A 21,135-nucleotide genomic window follows, 5' to 3' on the forward strand; every position below is an offset into this window, starting at 1 on the left:
ACAGAGGCCCTCTGGGTAGCCATAAAATAGCACAGCTGTGTGACAGAAGGACACAGAAACAGGAACCTCAGGGAGAAGTGGGGTGACTAAGGGAGTCTAGTTGGGGTGGGGGAGTGGAGCACAGTCAAAAGCAACGTCCCTGGAGAGGCATTCTAGGCAGTACAACTTGTGTAGTGAGCAACAGGAAACAACTTGGGCAGACCACTCCAGCTAACCAACAGCTGTAGCCTGAGCCACTAAGGGTCGGAACCTCCAATGGCAACAAGCCCTTCAAGGGGCCTCTGACTCATGGGCAGGTGTATCTGTGATATAGCCAGTGTGTGAACTCCACACTGACGGACGCAGTGAAGAAAATTTGTCCAAGTGGAATATAGAGGGTGTTCATTTTAATTGACAAGGCAATGGTGACATGGTAGCACATGGATGCATTTGCTTAAAAAACAAACAAACCCCTCCCCCCAAGATTCCCCTTTCTAAATAAATGGTCAAAATTACCTAAATTAACATATTATAGGGAACTCAAAAGAATTCCTTTAGATCCCGTGCTATGTAGGAGGTAATATTTATGATGGGTAAAAAGAAAATAAAATACTGGTCTAAGCCAGCCCTTCATATGTCACAGGCAAGTCTTCTTATACAACGACCAGTCCAAGACCCGAACCATGGAGAGCGTTAATTGAGGACCTTTCTCCTCTGCAACGTTTCTCCACTCACGCCATACTCAGGTCTAAACCATGGGTTCTCAGCATGCGGTCCTAGGACCAGTAACATCAGTACCACCTGGGAACTTGTTCGATGTGCAAATTGTATGGCCCCTATTGAATCAAAAACTCTGGGGATGGGACCTGGGAATCTGATTTAAGGAGTCCGCCAGGTGATTCTGATGTGCCCTGAGATGTGAGCACCGCTGCTCTCCACATTGCAGTAGCCTGGTCTCAGGTCCAACGAGCCCGGGGTATGACTGTGAGGCCATGAGATGGGAAGGCTTCAGTGGGCGTGCTTGGGTGAGATTGGTCTGTGACAACAGGATCCCGCTCTGTGTGGCCAAGGTCAGCGCAGTGTCTGCCTTATCACGCTTCCTTGGATATGGAAACCATCGACGCCAAGACAGTTTATTGCTAATGAAGCAAAGTTAGACAGACTCAGTCTTTTGTTTCGGCCATTCCTAGTCTTCCTGTCCTGGGCCACTGACAGAAGTAGTTCATGCCCAAAAGGAAAATTGGGTTACTTAAACCAGGGTTTCTCAGTCTTGGCACTATTGACATTTTTGTCATGAGGAGCTGTCCTGTGCATTTTCAGTGGCGTCCCTGGCCTCTACCCACTACATTCCAGTAGCAGCTCCTATCCCCCCTCCCCTCCCGCTAAGACGTGACCATCACAAATGTTTCCAGATGTTGCTTCCGAGAGCAAAACTGTACTGGGTTGAGAGCCACCAACTTCAACCAAACCATTTCCTTCGAAGTGATAACAAAGGAGGGATGTGATGGGAAGAGGAGCAGGCTTCCAGCGGCCCCCGGGGTGACCCACGTTGTAGGAATGACCCTGCTTCTGTCTCCACTGCACCAGCACTATCTGGGCAATGACCAGGGCACAGAGGAAGATCAAGTTCATCTCCATGTGCATGGACTCATGGCCCCGGTGCATCCTGTACCTCCTCTCCTGCTGCAGGCTGGAACCAGCAAAGGAGGTCAGCTGAAAAAGCCCTCAACTCTTACACATTTTTTAGCAGAACAAGAAAAATTGATGGGACTCATAAGAAGCAACTGGAAATTTCAAATGTAGGGTTTTTGAAGCTTTGATTACAAAGTTGTCCAAAGTCCTTGTTGGTTCCTCCCTTTCCCCTGGGCTTGGGGAAGGGACAGCTGAGAGGAGGAGCCTGAGTTTGTCAGCAAAACCAATTCCTCTCAGCCCTTAGCTTTCCCACGTGCTTTTGGCCTCAGCCTTGTCCTTTCAAGGAAAGTGATGGGGCCAAAAGCTCACCTGATGGGCCCTGGGAGGACCTGGGTTCTAGCCCCTGATCTGCCACGTTGATCGCCTTGGGAAAGTCACTTATTCTATGTGAGCCTCAGTTTCCTCATTTGCAAATCTCAAATAATGACCCCTCTGTGACTTGCAGGATTGGTCTAAAACTGTAAAGCACATATATATTTTATTTGTACCTATATGAGGAATAATAATTGCTATTAGGTTGAATTATATGAAATTGCCCTTTTTGAAAGTTAAAAAAAAAAAACCCAGTCAAATATTGGTAATTTCAAGTAATTGCTAACATTCCCAAGTACAAGGATATCCTAAAGATGGTGCCTGTGAAGAGAATATTATCCGCAGGGCTACAGAAAACTCCTGAATTGTATAAATCATTTTCATTATAAGGAGAAAGAAGAGGCCTAAGTATTATCTTAGGCACAAACATTCAGAGGATGGCTAAATGCTTCAGTGTTTAGTTGGACTCTTAATTTTATACAATGGTAGAGAAAACCACTAAAATATTATGTCATCTGGTTTAACTTCCTACAGCAGAAGTGGTCTCTAACAGAGTCTAGAGCAGAGGCTCTTGACTTGGTCTGTGAGTTGGAAATTACTGGGGAGCTTTTAAAAATCACAGTGCCCAGGCTGGACCCCAGATCAATTAAGTGAGCATTGCTGGGTGTTCTGGGCTGAACTGGGTCCCCTCAAAATTCATATGTTGAAGTCCTAACCCCTAGGACCTCAGAATGTGACTGTGTTTGGAGAGGGAGTCTTTAAGGAGGCAATTAAGGTAAATGAGGTCATTAGGACGGGTCCTAATCCAACATGACTGGTGTCCTTATATGTGAGGACACAGACTCCCACAGGGAAGACCATGTGAAGACACAGGGAGAAGGTGGCCACCTGCAAACCAAGGAGAGAGGCTTTAGAAGAAAACAAAGCCTGCCGACCTCTGGATCTTAGACTTCTAGCCTCCAGTCTGTGAGAAAATTGATTTCTGTTGTTGTAGCACCCAGTCCGTGGTGCTTTGCTATGGCAGCCTGAGCAAACCGATAGAGATTTCCAGGATGGGATCCAGGCATCAGTAATTTTTAAAGTTCCCTGTGTGATTTTAAGGTGTAGCCAAGATTGAGATTCACTGGCCTAGAGGAGAGAGCAGTCCGGGATCAAGATTAGGGAAAAGGGAGAAAAATATGAATCTTGCCAATCAATTATTTTATAAATATTGGTCAGCATTATCTTTCACCCCAAGTGGGGAACCATCAGTCACAAAATCTCTCAGTGTCCACTTATGACTGGTCACAATATATATTTAGTTAGAGCACTGATCAGAAAGCACTCCAGGGTAACATTCTGTGACCTTTTAAAGGCACTTGTTGGGTACCTGGGTTGGGTTTTTGTCTTTACCAGCATTTCTCCAGAGCTGCCTCAGTAAGAGCCCCATCCAAATCCCAGGGGTGCCCCCTGCTGGAGAATGCACAGAAATGAGCCCACAGACCCTCATAAATATTCCTGCTTGAGTTCAACTTTTCTGGGATGGAATCTGCAAATGTTAGTTAGTGCTGGGAGGTACCATAGATGTACTGAGACTCCTTCGTTTATCAAATGAAGAAGCTGAAATCCACATCAGGTAAGCAACCTGAATAAAATTCCATGGCTATTAGTTTCTGTGTTGGAAGCTGAGCTTAGGAGCTGAGAATGATTTCTAGAAGCTCTTTAAAAAATATATTCATTCTTCTGAAGAAATGGGAAGTGCAGAAAAAAAAAAGGGTACAAGCACTTAGTTATAGATTTTACAGCCCCAAATCCCAAATAACTATTTAATATTCTCTGTAATGAGTGGACTTCAACTTAGGCCATGTAGATAGAAGAGTGAATTTATCATCAGTCTAAAATAGGGCTTGCATAGATATCAAACAAAATATACTTTATGACATTAATCTATTTTGTGCATATACAGTAAAATGTATGTCAGATGGCTAACCTATGTGAAAGTACTTTGGAAAGTATAAAGTAGTGTACAAATGTAATAAATATTTCCACTTTGATTAGGAATCCATTCATAATTGATAACCATAATGCAAAAAAGGAGGAACATTTCGCTTTTATTTCATTGGTGCCCATAGGGGTCCAATGGTCCCACAGTAGGTACCATAGCACAGGGGAAACAGCCTATAAAGAAAACCAGATGTGTTTTGTGCCTCAGAGGACAAGGACATATAAGGACATGTATTGAGGGACATACACATTTGTGGGACTGCATGGAGCCTACTGCAGAAAACAGATGAAATCCCTGTGGTTTTGGTCTATATAATCACTGTGCACATGGCCATGCTAACCCACCTTCTATCCTGGGAAATTTATAAATAAAATGATGGCTTCATTTAATTTCTCAAACTGTGAAGATGGAAGTCTAATTTTTAGTATACCAGCTATAAAAAAGTACAAATCACTTACTTCCACTCATCATCTGCAGAAAGCTTTGTGTGAGAGATCTGAAAAACATAAAAAGGGCCCTTCTCAAATTTTTCTTGTTTTCTTAGCTTGCATTTTACAGCATTACATGAGAAACCCAAACCATGAAAAAGAGTGATGTTTCTTAGGACTGGAATAATTTAGGATGAAGGTGCTAATAAAATATTTGCTTATGGAACTAAAACATACATACACACCCTAAATAAAACAGCAATCAGGTCACTATTAATAAATACTTGATTCTTCTGTCTAAGGTCAGAGAACCAGATGAGGCCCCATTCCGGTGGTTTTGTTTGGCAACTCAGTCAAGGTTGTAGATAGCGGCCTCCTAATGGGCAATGTTACTCTGGCTTCTGGTATATGATCTGTGAATTGGAGAACCTCTAAAAAACATCTGTTTTGCTGGTGTCTTAAATGATGCCAATGAGTAAATATCATCTCCAAGTTCAAGGTTTTAGAGTCAGAGCTGACCAGCTACTTGTTTGCAGCGTTTTTGTGTCCTCCTGTTAATTTAATTTAAACCCTGACCCCAGGGAAGGGGGGTAATGTGGCCTTGCCCTTGCACACTGAGCGGGACAGCATAGAGACCATCCCCAGGAAATGCTTTAGGCTGATCTACAGAGTGTTCCCACGCGCTGCCTGCTTCCTGTTGGTCACTGCTAATCCACTACATTGGGTCATCTGAAGCCTTTAAGGCCAATCTTCGAAAAGACATCATCGTATAACCTTCATGGAGAACACAGGCTGCTTAATCTCTAGTCCAGTAACATCAAACGCTAAAAATCCCTAATGATGGCAAAGAAGAGAAGGCAAATAAGACATATGTTACACAAATCTGACATTAACTAGCTTTTTCCCCTTTGTTTTCTTCAAATAGCATAAGCAATTCCGACAGATGGAAAGAAACAGCGCCATCCATATTTCAGGCTAGGCCTTCTCTGACTTGAGGTCAACAGGTTCCGTAAAACACCTATACCTTGGTCAGAGGCTGGAGGGGTTCCCTTATAAGAGAGATGAAAGCTCCAGGTGATACAGCTAAGCAGAGGCTTGGGCAGTATTTGCACAATGCGAGGGCTGGCTGGATGATGCCAGGAGAGGAAGTGGGTGAGGCAGCAGGGGATGCTGGCAGCTTCCCGGGCTCTCTGTCCACTGGTGTTCCCAGCAGGTGGTCCCTGATATCCAGTTGGAGGTCACAGCACCTGGGCTCAAGGCTGCTTTCCAGGAGCAAAACCTTAGTGGCAACCTTTAGGGAAGAGCGGTACCTGAGTCCCCTCCTTTGTCTGATAGGGCCCACTCGTCTGACAGCTGCTTTGGGGGAGAAAACACCCGATGGGCTTGGAGCCCTGAGCCATGCAGCCACCCAGCACTAAACATGGAGCTGACTGGGGCTTTGGGTGATCCAGGGCACATCACCAACCTGTGTTTGTCTCCATTTCCTTCTTAGAGACTGGAGATTGACATAAAAGCTGCTCTTGTCTACTTCACTGGAACACTGTGAGTATAAATAAGACAATAGATGAGAGTTTTGTAAGAAGGTGCTTCATCCAAGGGCCAATTATCTCAGTAAAAGTTGTAACCAAAGACTCCCTGGGTCCTTTTCTTTTTGCTATTCAAGATCTTTGGGTTCACAGTGCTTTTTGTTCAGATAACCTTAAAACAGGGAACTGGGTTTTTTGTTGAGAAGATAAATTCCCTTTGACTTTTACAAGCTCTATAGCCCTGGGCATAAATGTGTAACTATCAGATTCTAAGCCTTTTTATTAAATTGAAGTATAGTTGATTTACCGTATTATATTAGTTTCAGGTGTACAGCATAGTGATTCAGTATTTTATAGATTATACTCCATTGAAAGTTATTACAAGATAATGCTATAATTCCCTGTGCTATACAGTATAACCTTGTTGCTTATCTATTTTATACATAGTAGTTTGTATCTCTTAATCCCACACCCCTAATTTGCCCTCCCACCTCCCTTTCCACTTGGGTAACCACTAGTTTGTTTTCTATATCTGTTAGTCTGTTTCTCAAGTCATTTTAAAAGAAGTATGATAAATTATTCTACAGAAGACCAGGAAAGCTTAGGGAGTAGAAATTATAGCTGAAAAGATTTCTGCTAAATATTGGATACAGTTAAGAACTTCCTTAGATCAAGTGATATTGAAATAATATTCTTATTTCCTAGGGAAAAAGAAAACTATTATGATGATGGAAATGATAGTGATATGCTTAGAGACATCTCTTTCCTAGTAATAGTTCCCTATAGTACAATATTTTTTTCTAGGGTAGAATCTAGTTTTTGACAATTTTTTCTGGTATGTAAGTCCATCTTGGATCTTAAGAGGATTTATTTTGGAAATTTAAATGACACTAAGACTTATGCTTATCTGAAGGATAAGTATAAGGATAGCCAGGAAAATTCAGAAGAGGAGTAAAGACTTGGCCTATCAGCCACTGAAATCTACAATACAGCCACAGAAATTAATTGAAAGCATTACTGGCCCAGGAAGAAGAAGACAGGTGAGTGAACAGGACACAGAGGCCAGGAACAGACCCAACTACATATGATAAGCAGTGAGAAATCAGTGAGAAAGAAATGGATTGTTCAATAAATGGTGCTGAGACCATTAGCTAGTCATTTGGGAAAAATGTAAAGCCGGATCCATACCAGACTTCAGAAGGATCAAATATTTAAATGTAAAAAGGAAAATCTTAAAAGGGCTAGAAGTAAATATGGGTAAATATTTTAATAATCACGCAGTGAAGAAGGCATTTCTAACTATGACGTGGAGCCCAGAAATTGTAAAGTAAAAAAATTGATGAACTTTGAGGACATAAAAATCAAATACGTTAAAATCACCTATATTTGAAAGACAAATTAAACTAGAGAAGATATAACATATGTGAAGGCAAGAAGTGAATAACCTGAATAGAAAAATAGCTTTTACAATTTAATCCAAAAGAGACAAAACATTTCCAAAGGGCAAGGCACATGAACAAGAAATTCATGAAAGAGGAAATACAAATGGCTCATTTATGAAAAGATGTTTCAACTCACTAGTAAAAACTTTGGAAAAGCCTTTGTGAAAGAAGACTGATTGTGCTGAAGACCCTTGGGAGGGCTGAGGGGTGAAGGGGTCCTAGCACTTCTGGAAGTATGGGTGCAGCTGGGTGAAAACAGAAGGTTCAGTTAAGAGTGGTGGGAGGCTTTGTGTCCTTCTCCCCTGCACCCCACCCCTAGGGCGATTGGACGGGGCTCAGAGGCCCAGGAGCTGGGAGGGAGGGCGGAGGCATTGAAAGACTGTGTCTGGAGGAGGGATCTCAGGCCCATCCTCTATCAGGCCCCACGGGCATTGCCTTGCTCTACAAGGCCCTGTGCATCTCAAACCTGGAAACACAAAAACTTTTTGTTTTCTTTTCTAACTCTTAAGAAAATATTTTGAAAGTTTTGTCGCTGATTGAGTAGAAATTGACAGAAGAGGGCTGGTGTAGGGTGGAGGCCCTCAGGTGGGTTGAGGGAGAAGGGTGGAAATAAAGAAGAGCCCCAGCGCTGGGAAATCAGAGACAGAGTTTTAAATTTGCCCACCCCCCACCCAGGCCACCCGAAGCTGGTGTCTAAGCAGCTGGGGTCCCCCTTGTAACTGCACTGCCTCTCTCCCTCCACTGCGGTGGGGTAGTTTGGAAGGAGCTAGGAACAGCCTGGAAATTCTGAGTCTGAGAAGTGAGGAGGTAAGGTGTGGGGGGGGTCCCTTTCAACCCGGGTCCTTGGGGCATCTCATGGGACCAGTCCTCCTCCCTGGTTTCCGTGCTGCAGTGAGTTGAACTATGTCCCTCCACGTCCCCCCCCCCACCCCAAAGATATGGCCAATTCCTAACCTCTGGTACCCATGACAGTGATCTTATTTGGAAATAGAGTCTTTGCAGATGTGATCAAGTTAAGGATCTTGGGATGATCATCAAGGATTTACAGTGGGCCTTAAAGCCAACGGCTGGTGTCCGTATAAGAGAAAGTCAGACGGAGATTTGACCCCCAGAGACACATAAGCACAGAGGAGAAACATGCAGGAGGAGGCCACCTGAAGACAGAGGCAGAGACTGGAGATACGCAGCTATAAGCCAAAGACACCTGGAGTCCCCCGAGGCTTGAAGAGGCAAAGCACCCTAGAGTCTTTGGAGGGGTCATGGCCCTGCCTATACGCAGTTTTTGGACTTCTGGCCTCCAGAACTGTGAAAGAGTAAATTTCTAATGTTTTTTCCCCCTTTTCTATCACTATTTCTTTTATTTTCTGTATTTTTAAAATATTTTTTATCAGAGTACAGTTGGTTTACAATGTTGTGTTAGTTTCAGGTGTACAGCACAGTGATTCAGTCATACATATAAATGTATCTATTCTTTTTCAGATTCTTTTCCCATATAGGCCATTACAGAGTACTGAGTAGAGCTCCCTGCGCTATACACTAGGTCCTTATTAGTGATCTGTTTTATATATAGTAGTGTCTGTATGTCATCCGAATCTCCCAATTTATCCCTCCAGTAAATTCCTATTGTTATGGCAGCTCCGGGAAATGGATACACGCATGTCCAGCCCTAGCAGGTCGTTATACACTCCGGTTTGCAAGCAGCGGGGCGGGTGGGGAGGGCGTGACCCCTGTAAGCTCTGGGTCAAGCAGGCTGCGCAGGTCCCGGGTGGACGCTGCAGGCAGGCCTGGCAGAGCAGCTTGGCTTATAATCTTTAGACGTGTGGCATGTGGGACTTTATTTGTACTCTTGCCCTGGGCCTATCGGATGCGGGCCTGCCACTTGGCTGGGGGTGCTGGCTGCCAGGCAGCGCATGGAAGACCAGAGGACTCTTTGTAAAACCAACCAGGACAAGAGGAAGGACTTACAGATGTGGACCGTCATCATTCTTCCCGTGAAAAGGCCCAGGTAGGTCCCCTTCCAGCGCAGCCTGCCTGTCAACAAGTTCTCTCTGCTTACGGGAGCTTCTGAACAGTGTTTTAGTGTCTCCCCTTAAATATAAACAGATGGCCAAAGATCACCAAGTCCTTGAGTCAGGAAAGGGTTCTGCAATGATGACAAGGACCCCAGGCTTTAAAAATGGAAACAAACAAAAGCTCTTAGAAATGAAAAATTTGAGAACAGAAATTAAAAATCTAATGGAAAAGTTGAAGATAAATTATGAAACTCCCTCAGAAAGAATAACCAAAAACCCCCAAAGGAGATGGAAAAGAAGAAAGAAAATATATGAAAATTAGAGAATCTGGCCAGGAAATCTCAAACCCAAAATTGAGTAGTTCCAGAACAAGAGCACAAGATAGCTGAGAGTAAGAAATTTCAAAGAAATTTCTACAAGAAAATTCCCAAGGATTGAAAGACACCTGTTTTCAAATGAAAGGACTCACCAGGTGCCCAGCACAATAAAGGAAAAAAGAGCCATGTCAAATCACACCAGTTGGAAATTTGAAAATTGTGCTTCAGAAGGAAGGGCCTATTCAGAGAGAAAACGCAGGTCAAATGTAAAGGATCAAAACTCAGGATGGCACTGACTCCTGAACACCATCTCCACAAGTTACAAAGAGAGCAGAACAAAGTGTTCAAACTTCCAAGGGAAAATTACTTCTATAGACAAACTACCAATCAAGTCTGGAAGCAGAATGAAGATATTTATGGACATGCAACATTTCAGAAACATTCATCTCCCATGTGTCCTGTCTCAGGAGGCTCAGAGTAAATTGAGAAAGAGAAAAACCGGATTTCCAGGAAAGAGGGGTGCAACCAGGAGAGTCCCCTCCAGGTGAAGGGACGCCCCAGGAGGACGGTGGAGGGGCGTCCAGGACTGGTGTCTGGGCCTCAGACTGGGGATGCGGCCAGCCTAGACTGAACCAGGCGTGGGGGTTTTCTCCAAGTGCATCTCCAAGAAACAGATGAAGCTGAGAGATCAGCCAGTGTGTCCTGGCATGTTGAGAATATCCATACAATTCTAGCAGTGGGTTTGGGGATGAAAGGGCGACTGGTACAGAGATAACTAAGGAAAGCAGAACATGAAACTCAAGGGAAAGCGGAATAGTACAGAGTGCATGTGTAGCGGCCCGGCTGGGAGTGACTAGTACTCATCTGAGCCGCTCCCGTAGGCAGTGAGTGAAGACTTAGCCAAAATGTGTGATGTAACTAAATGGAGAGGATGGAAGAAAGGAAAGCAGTGGGGGTTGGGTGGACAGGCTGGTGGGAGAGAGTATAGTTCTCATCATCCACACTAGGGAATCAATCAGATAACACCAGTGACTAAAAATCAAGAAATGCTTCATGATCGTGTTATTGAAAATATGGACCACGTACCAGAAAAAAATGGGTGGAAGGGTTGAAAATTGTTCCCTCTGGGGAGTGGAAATCAGGAATGGGGAAAGGTGAGTGAAAGTGGGGATGCTTGTTTTGGTTTGTTTTAAGTCTTACAGAATTATGTACGAGTCTTTAAATTGGGGAGGTACAAAACTTTGATAAAAATTAACAATAGAAAGAAAAAATTCCCATAACAACAAGGTCTAATTTTCACTGAAAAGAATGACAAGGGGGAAAATAACCCTCTCATGCATGTCACGTGTGGGTGTACATTAAGACAGTGTCTCTGGAGAGAAATTTGGCAATGCATATCAAAATTGTAAGTGTTTATCTATTCTAGTGTAGAATGTTCTAGGAATATTCTCTCAGGAAATGAAGAGACAAGGAAGGATGACACAGGTGTTCACGTAATTTTATTTATAATATTGCGAAACTGGCAACAATCTATGTGTCGGTGTGTGGTGGATGAGTTAATGAGTTATGGTATCTCTCTGCAAAGGAAATCCATGTAGCTCTGTAAAATGATGGTGCAGAGCCCTATCTATCAACGCAGAAATATTTCCATGACGTATGGTTAAGAAAAGATGCATATGCTCCAAAAACAGTTGTGTATAATATGAGCCTATCAGTGTAAATGTGCAGTTATATAGAATGAAGAACAGAGACATCCAGAAGAGAGAGAGATCCAGAACAGTTACCAAAACGTAACTATGACCCATGGGTGGTGCTGGATCTTGGGATATTTACTTCTTTTTTTTATATTCATCTATATTGAATATATTCTACATGAACACGTCACTTAAAAGAAATCAAGCAGTCACGTTTACTTGGCCCTCTCCTTGCCCCTTCTCCTTGTCTGTCAGTTGCCAAGCCCTTTTCTTCCTATCCCTGCATCATCGTTGCAATCGACCCCTCCTCTCCTTTTAAGCCAAATCTCACTTTTGAGCTCTGGATTCTTCTACTGAAGTGACTCCTACACAAATCCACCTGGATGTCCCTCAGGCACACGAACTCAACCTGCCCCAAACTGAATACATTAATTTCACCCAAACTGCTCCCGTGTCAGCGCCCCCCACGTCCCCCAGCAGCCCCACACCCCATGTACCCAATCGCTCAAAGCAGAAACCTGGGACACCATTGTTGATCTAACCTTCCGCCTCCAGCCTGTCACCCTCCCTTTGACACTACCTCTAAAGACCTCGCAAACCACTTCTTTCCACCTCTATGGCCTCTATACCATCCATGTTTTCAGTCATTCAACAACTATTTATTGACCACCTCCTGTGTGCTAGGCACTGGGTGGGGCTGGCATACAATGGAGAATAAGACAGACAAGGTTCTGTTCTCATGAATGGAGCCTTGTGTGCGACTGAAAGGGTGGACAATAAACAAATAAACAAAACAATTACCTAATGGAGTAAATCCTAGAAGAAAATAAACACAATGTGTGATAAAGCATAACCGGCGGCGGGGGAGGGGTCCTGACTCTAGATGGGGGGCGGGGAAGGCGCTCTGAGCCAGGAGAGATGGAGATGGAGCCAGGCACCAGGGCGCTCCCCTCCTCCCGGGGCCCTTGCCTTCGCCTTTCCCCTCTTCAAACAGTGAGGTGATCTTATCAAAAGCCGACTGATCACATGAGCAGCCCCCCGGCCACCCTTGTTAATGTCCCTCATGAGGCCTCGTGTCTCTTTCTGGCCTCACCTCCGTCCACTGCCCCTGCACACCCTCTGCTCCAACTAAGCAGAACCTTCTGTCTCCTGAATGCTTTTTCTGCACCCCCAGCCTCCCTGTGGGTGGCTCTGGACCCACTTCCTCCAGGAAGCCCTTCAGGTTTGGCCCGTGAACACTGTTGCCGCACTGCACCGTCACTGATGACTGTTTCCGTGTCTGAATCTGCAGGAGGGCAGGGCTGGGCCACCCACCACCAGTGAACCCCCACTGGTGCCAGCTCTCATCCTTTCTCACCCCAGCTGCTACCTTTCCCTTTCAACTCTTCCCTTATGACAATCCATCTGATAGAAGAATCTTGCTAAAACAAGCGGCAAAAGCAGAACAGAGAACTCAAACTATTGATGTCCCTAGGGCACACGTGAGCCGGAGGAAAGGGTGTTAGGTTTGGAGCGCAGCGTCCAGCGATAGGGAATTCGTGTTACAGGAGGAGGACAAAATTCCCCATGCATAGAGGGGAGGGCAGGGCTGTGAGGCAGAGAGCAGTTTTGGAGCAGAGGTGGGTCTTCTCGGGGGACAATAGAGCCCGCAAAGCTGATCTCAGTCAAGCAGAGGAGGGAACACGTGAATCCACACTCTCTGCTCTCTTGCACTCCAACTTTGAGGCGGCTCAAAAGCACACGAGGCTAGCTGGCTCAGCAGACTCCAGGGGTGCCGCTGAGCTGGGGGGAGTAGGATGGTGGTGAATGGGGTGGACCTCTGCCACAGAGAGGTTCACTGGGAGCTGCACAGACTGTGTCCCAGGTCATGGGGTTGTCTGCTCATTCGGCCACTCATTCATTCTTTCAGTGAATATTTCTTGACATCCTGCCATTTGCCAGACTGTTTTCAGTGCTGGAAACATAGTAGCTAGTAAAACAGATGAAGTGCCTGCTCTCTTGGACCTTGGGAGGTGATGGAGGCTCTTAGAGAAACAAATACACAAATAGACTACTTCAGGTGGCAATGGAGAGGAAGGAAAATAAAACAGGGTGAGGTTTAGAGTGAGAAGGTGATATAATATATAGGGGGGTTAGTAAATTTTTACTGGGCGCTCAATAACCCTATCTATTTTTCTTTTGTTATCCCCGGCTCTTGTAAAGTCTGGTTTAAACCAGCACTTCTCAAACTTTGATGTGCAGTCACCCAGGGGTCTGGTTAAAATGCAGATTTTCTGCCTGCCGATGCAGGGGACACGGGTTCGTGCCCCGGTCTGGGAAGATCCCACATGCCACGGAGCGGCTGGGCCCGTGAGCCATGGCCGCTGAGCCTGCACGTCCGGAGCCTGTGCTCCGCAATGGGAGAGGCCACAACAGTGAGAGGCCCGCATATCACACACACAAAAAATAAAAAATAAAAAAAATGCAGATTTTAATTCAGTACGTCTGGGGTGGGGACTCAGACTCTCACTTCTAAATAACTCTCAGGTGACATCTTGGCTTCTGGTCCCTGGACCACACAGCTCTGCCTTTGGGGCTAAGGGGAAAGCTGTGAGTCCCTCCCAGTTAACAGAGGGACCATGCCTCCTGACGGCGACGGCAAGACAGTGATGTCAGCCTTAAGGGAGAGCAAACAGCAGCAGCAAAAGTGTCCCTTGCCAGTCTTCTGCCCCTCCTGGTGTGCAGAGGTCTTCATCCATAACTCTCTCTGCATGATCCGGGTTTGAAACCAGCAAGAAAGCCATGGAGTTTCCTTAGAGCTTCTCCATTATGGAGACGAACTCCCAAATGCATAGTGCGGGACATGAGGCCTGCAGCAGCCTAGCTCTCTCCCTTACCTTTCAATGCAAAGCTTCATGAACCCTGGATTTCTACCAGGGTCACAGCGAGTACTGTTCCCTCTCTCCTTTCCCCAGGGTCTCCATCCCCCAACAATGTTTTTCGCCTCCAAGCAATTTGGTACTGCTGTTCCCTCCGTTTAGAATTTCCATTCCACAGCGTCAGATCTCACCCATCCTCCAAGGCCCAGCTCAAATGCCATGCCCCCCACCAGCCTTGCCCATCTCCCCTGCCAGGAGCAATCCCTTGCTTCTTTGGAATCCTACAAAGCTTCACTTGAAACTGTTTTGGGTTCAGTAATTTCTTCCTCCCCCCAATGAGTAAGTTGTGTCCTAGTTTTACTTTCCTTCCAGGATGTGAGCTCCCAGAGGAAAGGCCCACCTCTAATCGCATTCTTCCCTGCCCCCACCCCAGTTCCCAGTACCTGGTCATGACCTAAGAATTGTCCTATGAGTGAAAAATAAATGAACGATTGGGTTTGAAATCACCACCAGCAGGAGGGAGAACGTGCTAGCCCAGTGATTCTCAAAGCTCAAGCAGTAGCACCCCCTGGGAACTGGTTAGATTGCAGATGGTCAGGCCCTACACCAGAGGCGAGGCTTGGAGACTCTGGGGGCAGAGCCCAGCAATCGATCTACATCTAATTTTTTTTAAATTTATTTATTTATTTTGGGCTGTGTTGGGTCTTTGTTTCTGTGCGAGGGCTTTCTCTAGTTGCGGTGAGCGGGGGCCACTCTTAATCGCGGTGCGCGGGCCTCTCTTGTTGCGGAGCACAGGCTCCAGATGGGCAGGCTCAGTAGTTGTGGCTCACGGGCTTAGTTGCTCCGCGGCATGTGGGATCTTCCCAGACCAGGGCTCGAACCCGTGTCCCCTGTATTAGCAGGCGGACTCTCAACCACTGTGCCACCAGGGAAGCCCTACATCTACTTTTTAACCAGCCCTCACAGTGGCTCTGATGCTTGCTCCAGAGTGAGAACCATAGAGTTGAGCCTGATGTACATGCATCATTCCTTAGCTGTCCTCCTGCAGTGCCGTGGCCTTCACCCGGTTCTGCCAGGCAGCAAGGAGGAGAGAGGGGTGCAGGCAGCATGGAGAGCAGGGAATGGGTAGGGCTGAGCAGAAGGCTCATGCTGGAAGAGATGGAGTGGTGGGGAGACATGGAGGGAAGGGGGGGGCAGGAAAAGAGGGTGAGGGGCGAAGGGAGGGGCGAAGAAAAGGAAGGAGGCAGAGAGGGAAATGGAGAGGAGCCCCGCCTCCTGGGGTGGGGTGGGGTGGGGCGAAGAGACAGCATTTTCCAGAAGGTCATGCCTCCCTCCATCCCTGGCCAGTTCACACCGGGTGCTGGCGGGGGACCCTGGAGACCTATCTGTGCGGCCTCCCAGCCCCAGGCAGTGCGGTCCCGGTACCAGCGTGGGGAGCCTCCTGCAGAGCAGGGACGCTCATGATGGTCACCATCACCGCTGAGGAGACCCTCTGGGTCTTGGGGCCCTCAGCAGGGTAGCCATTTCATCAGCCACCATCGCTAGTGAAACGTCCTGTGACCCCCCACTGCCACCTTCCTGTGCTCTGGGCTGGACCCAGTGGCTCTGTTACCAGGCTACAGGAAGGGTAAGATATAGGGAGTCTAAGAGTGAGCAGTGGAGATAAGAGAGGAGTGAGGACGAGCGAGGTCGTTTTCTCCTCAGTTCTGTCCCTCAGAAGTGTTTATCAGAAGACAAGAGTTCAGGTGATGGTCCACATGCCCGGAGACTGACCCTCTGCTGCCTGCCCAGCCCCGTGCGCCTTCCTCCTCAGTTAACTGCAGCCTCAGTCAGGTGAAACAGCTCCCTGGAAGAGTCCCATCGGCCCCTCCACAGATGACAAAGGAGGGAAACTCCACTGTGGGAGAATGCAGAGCCCCTTCACCCCTGTGCTCCTCCAGGACCTGGGCTTTCCCCTGGGAGATCACCTGAACTCTTGTCTTCTGGGTCCAGCCCGTGTAATTTGCAACTTTGTTTCTCAAATCAAATGGTTGGCAGCTGACTCTGTCATCAATGCAGAAAAGATGAACTTTAGTCCTGTTGTTTAGCTGTAATTTCTTCAGCATGTTAGCCCCAGTCTGCTGCCCCCATCCTCTCCTGGTGTAGAGCCCCGAGGTGATTGTAATGATGTAAGAGAAGAAATGAGATAATGTCATAAAGGTGCTTGAAAAACAAGGTGGAGTCAAGACTAGATAGACAAATATGGTATATTGTACAAGAAGAGAGAAATAGACCCATGGGACAGAGCAGAAAGACTCCAAATGGACACATGTGTTGACAGGAACTACTTTTATGAGAAGAATGGCAAATCAGTGGGAAAGGATGGACTGGGTAGTAATTAGCTTATCCATGTGAAAAAAGTTGCAGCATAAGACAAACAGATGGTTTAAAAGGCAAAACTTTAAGAAGACAATTTAAAAGAATATCGTTGTCATCTCAATATAGTAAAGATATATTAAACAAGAGTCAAGAAGAATAAACCATGAAGCAAAAGATTCATAAGTTAGTCTATGTTAAAATGTAAAATTTCTGTACAATGGAAAGTTGCCATTAAAAAGAAGCAAGCCGAGAGGGCAGACAGCAGAAGCAAGAAGAACTACAATCCTGCAGCCTGTGGAATAAAAACCACATTCACAGAAAGATAGACAAGATGAAAAAGCAGAGGGCTATGTACCAGATGAAGGAACAAGATAAAACCCCAGAAAAACAACTAAATGAAGTGGAGGTAGGCAACCCTCCAGAAAAAGAATTCAGAATAATGATAGTGAAGATGATCCTGGACCTCAGAAAGGAATGGAGGCAAAGATCAAGAAGATGCAAGAAATGTTTAACAAAGACCTAGAAGAATTAAACAACAAACAAACAGAGATGAACAATGCAATAACTGAAATGAAAACTATGCTAGAAGGAATCAATAGAAGAATAAATGAGGCAGAAGAATGGATAAGTGACCTGGAAGACAGAATGGTGGAATTCACTGCTGTGGAACAGAATAAAGAAAAAAGAATGAAAAGAAATGAAGACAGCCTAAGAGACCTCTGGGACAACAGTAAATGCAACAACATTCACATTATAGGGGTCCCGGAAGGAGAAGAGAGAGAGAAGGGACCAGAGAAAATATTTGAAGAGATTATAGTCGAAAACTTCCCTAACATGGGAAAGGAAATAGCCACCCAAGTCCAGGAAGTGCAGAGAGTCCCCTACAGGAAAAACCCAAGGAGAAACACACCGAGACACATAGTAATCAAATAGGCAAAAATCAAAGACAAAGAAAAATTATTAAAAGCAGGAAGGGAAAAATGACAAATAATATACAAGGGAACTCCCATAAGGTTAACAGCTGATTTCTCAGCAGAAACTCTACAAGCCAGAAGGGAGTGCCATGATATACTTAAAGTGATGAAAGGGAAGAACCTACAACCAAGATTACTCTACCCAGCAAGGATCTCATTCAGATTCACTGGAGAAATCAAAAGCTTTACAGACAAGCAAAAGCTAAGAGAATTGAGCACCACCAAACCCGCTCTACAACAAATGCTAAAGGAACTTCTCTAAGTGGGAAACACAAGAGAAGAAAAGGACCAATAAAAAAACCCCCAAACAATTAAGAAAATGGTAATAGAAACATATATATCAATAATTACCTTAAACGTGAATGGATTAAATGCTCCAACCAAAAGACACAGGCTCACTGAATGGATACAAAAACAAAACCCATATATATGCTGTCTACGAGAGACCCACTTCAGACCTAGGGACACATACAGACTGAAAGTGAGGGGATGGAAAAAGATATTCCATGCAAATGGAAACCAGAAGAAAGCTGGAATAGCAATTCTCATATCAGATAAGATAGACTTGAAAGTAAAGAATGTTACAAGAGACAAGGAAGGACACTACATAATGATCAGGGGATCAATCCAAGAAGAAGATATAACAATTACAAATATATAGGCACCCAACATAGGAGCACCTCAATACATAAGGCAACTGCTAACATTGATAAAAGAGGAAATCGACAGTAACACAATAATAGTGGGGGACTTTAACACCTCACTTACATCAATGGAAAGATCATCCAAAATGAAAATAAATAAGGAAACAGAACCTTTAAATGACACAGTAGACCAGATAGATTTAATTGATATTTATAGGACATTCCATCCAAAAACAGCAGATTACACTTTCTTCTCAAGTGCTCATGGAACATTCTCCAGGATAGATCACATCTTGGGTCACAAGTCAAGCCTCAGTAAATTTAAGAAAATTGAAATCATATCAAGCATATTTTCTGACCACAAAGCTATGAGATTAGAAATGAATTACAGGGGAAAAAAAAGGTGAAAGACACAAACACATGGAGGCTAAACAATACGTTACTAAATAACCAAGAGATCACTGAAGAAATCAAAGAGGAAATCAAAAGATACCTAGAGACAAATGACAATGAAAACAAGATGGTCCAAAACCTATGGGATGCAGCAAAAGAAGTTCTAGGAGAGAAGTTTATAGCTATACAAGCCTACCTCAAGAAACAAGAAAAATCTCAAATAAACAATCTAACCTTACACCTGAGGGAACTAGAGAAAGAAGAACAAACAAAACCCAAAGTTAGCAGAAGGAAAGAAATCATAAAGATCAGAGTAGAAATAAAGTTAACAGAAGGAAAGAAATCATAAACATCAGAGCAGAAATAAGTGAAATAGAAACAAAGAAAACAATAGCAAAGATCAATAAAACTAAAAACTGGTTCTTTGAGAAGATAAACAAAATTGATAACCCATTAGCCAGACTCATCAAGAAAAAGAGGGAGAGGACTCAAATCAATAAAATTAGAAATGAAGAAGGAGAAGTTACAACAAACACCACAGAAATACAAAGCATCCTAAGAGACTACAAGCAACTCTATGCCAATAAAATGGACAACCTGAAAGAAATGGACAAATTCTTAGAAAGGTATAACCTTCCAAGACTGAACCAGGAAGAAACAGAAAATGTGAACAGACCAATCACAAGTAATGAAATTGAAACTGTGATTAAAAATCTTCCAACAAACAAAAGTCCAGGACCAGATGGCTTCACAGGCGAATTCTATCAAACATTTAGAGAAGAGCTAACACCTATCCTTCTCAAACTCTTCCAAAAAATTGCAGAGGAAGGAACATTGCAAACTCATTCTATGAGGCCACCATCACCCTGATACCAAAACCAGACAAAGATACTACAAAAAAAGAAAATTACAGACCAATATCACTGATGAATATAGATGCAAAAATCCTCGACAAAATACTAGCAAACAGAATCCAACAACACATTTAAAGGATCATACACCATGATCAAGTGGGATTTATCCCAGAGATGCAAGGATTCTTCAATATATGCAAATCAATCAATATGATACAGCATATTAACAAATTGAAGAATAAAAACCATATGATCATCTCAATAGATGCAGAAAAAGCTTTTGACAAAATTCAACACCCATTTATGATAAAAACTCTCTACAAAGTGGCCATAGAGGGAAACTACCTCAACATAATAAAGGCCATATATGACAAACCCACAGCAAACATCATTCTCAATGGTGAAAAACTGAAAGCATTTCCTCTAGGATCAGGAGCGAGACAAGGATGTCCATTCTCACCACTATTATTCAACACAGTTTTGGAAGTCCTAGCCACAGCAATCAGAGAAGAAAAAGAAATAAAAGGAAAAGAAGAAGTAAAACTGTCCCTGTTTGCAGATGACATGGTACTGTACATAGAGAATCCTAAAGATGCCACCAGAAAACTACTAGAGCTAATCAATGAATTTGGTAAAGTAGCAGGATACAAAATTAATGCATAGAAATCTCTTACATTCCTATACACTGATGATGAAAAATCTGAAAGAGAAATTAAGGAAACACTCCATTTACCATTACAACAAAAAGAATAAAATACCTAGGAATAAACCTTCCTAGGGAGACAAAAGACCTGTATGCAGAAAAGTATAAGACACTGATGAAAGAAATTAAAGATGATACCAACAGATGGAGAGATATACCATGCTCTTGGATTGGAAGAATCAATATTTTGAAAATGACTATACTACCCAAAGAAATCTACAGAATCAATGCAATCCCTATCAAGTTACCAATAGCATATTTTATGGAACTAGAAAAAATCATCTTAAAATTTGTATGGAGCCACAAAAGACCCCAAATAGCCAAAGCAATCTTGAGGGAAAAAAGCGGAGCTGGAGGAATCAGACTCCCTGACTTCAGACTACACTACAAAACTACAGTAATCAAGACAGTATGGTACTGGCACAAAAACAGAAACATAGATCAATGGAACAAGATAGAAAGCCAAGAGATAAATCCATTGACCTATGATCAACTAATCTATGACAAAGGAGGCAAGGATATGCAATGGAGAAAAGAAAGCCTCTTCAATAAATGGTGCTGGGAAAACTGGACAACTACATGTAAAAGAATGAAATTAGAACACTCCCTAACATCATACACAAAAATAAACTGAAAATGGATTCGAGACCTAAATTTAAGACCAGACACTATAAAACTCTTAGAGGAAAACCTAGGAAGAATACTCTTTGACATAAACCACAGCAAGATCTTTTTTGATCCACCTCCTAGAGTAATGGAAATAAAAACAAAAATAAACAAATGGGGCCTAATGAAACGTAAAAGCTTTTGCACAGCAAAGGAAGCCATAAACAAGACGAAAAGACAACCCTCAGAATGGAAGAAAATATTTGCAAATGAATCAATGGACAAAGGATTAATCTCCAAAATATATAAACAGCTCATGCAGCTCAATATTAAAGAAACAAACAACCCAATCCAAAAAC

At 43.9% G+C, this 21,135-nt stretch overlaps 1 protein-coding gene across 1 annotated transcript in view; it reads right to left on the bottom strand.

The window, feature by feature from the left end:
• Positions 1-5,795, bottom strand: part of RNF175 (ring finger protein 175) — a 58,133-nt gene extending 52,338 nt beyond the window's left edge. The window contains 3 exon segments of the mRNA XM_059066099.2: positions 1,528-1,669; positions 4,426-4,463; positions 5,706-5,795. Coding sequence (XP_058922082.1) covers positions 1,528-1,669; positions 4,426-4,463; positions 5,706-5,795 — 270 coding nt within the window.
• Positions 5,796-21,135: the final 15,340 nt, after the last annotated feature.

This window comes from Kogia breviceps, chromosome 6, assembly GCF_026419965.1.
Source record: "Kogia breviceps isolate mKogBre1 chromosome 6, mKogBre1 haplotype 1, whole genome shotgun sequence".
NCBI lineage: Eukaryota > Metazoa > Chordata > Mammalia > Artiodactyla > Physeteridae > Kogia > Kogia breviceps.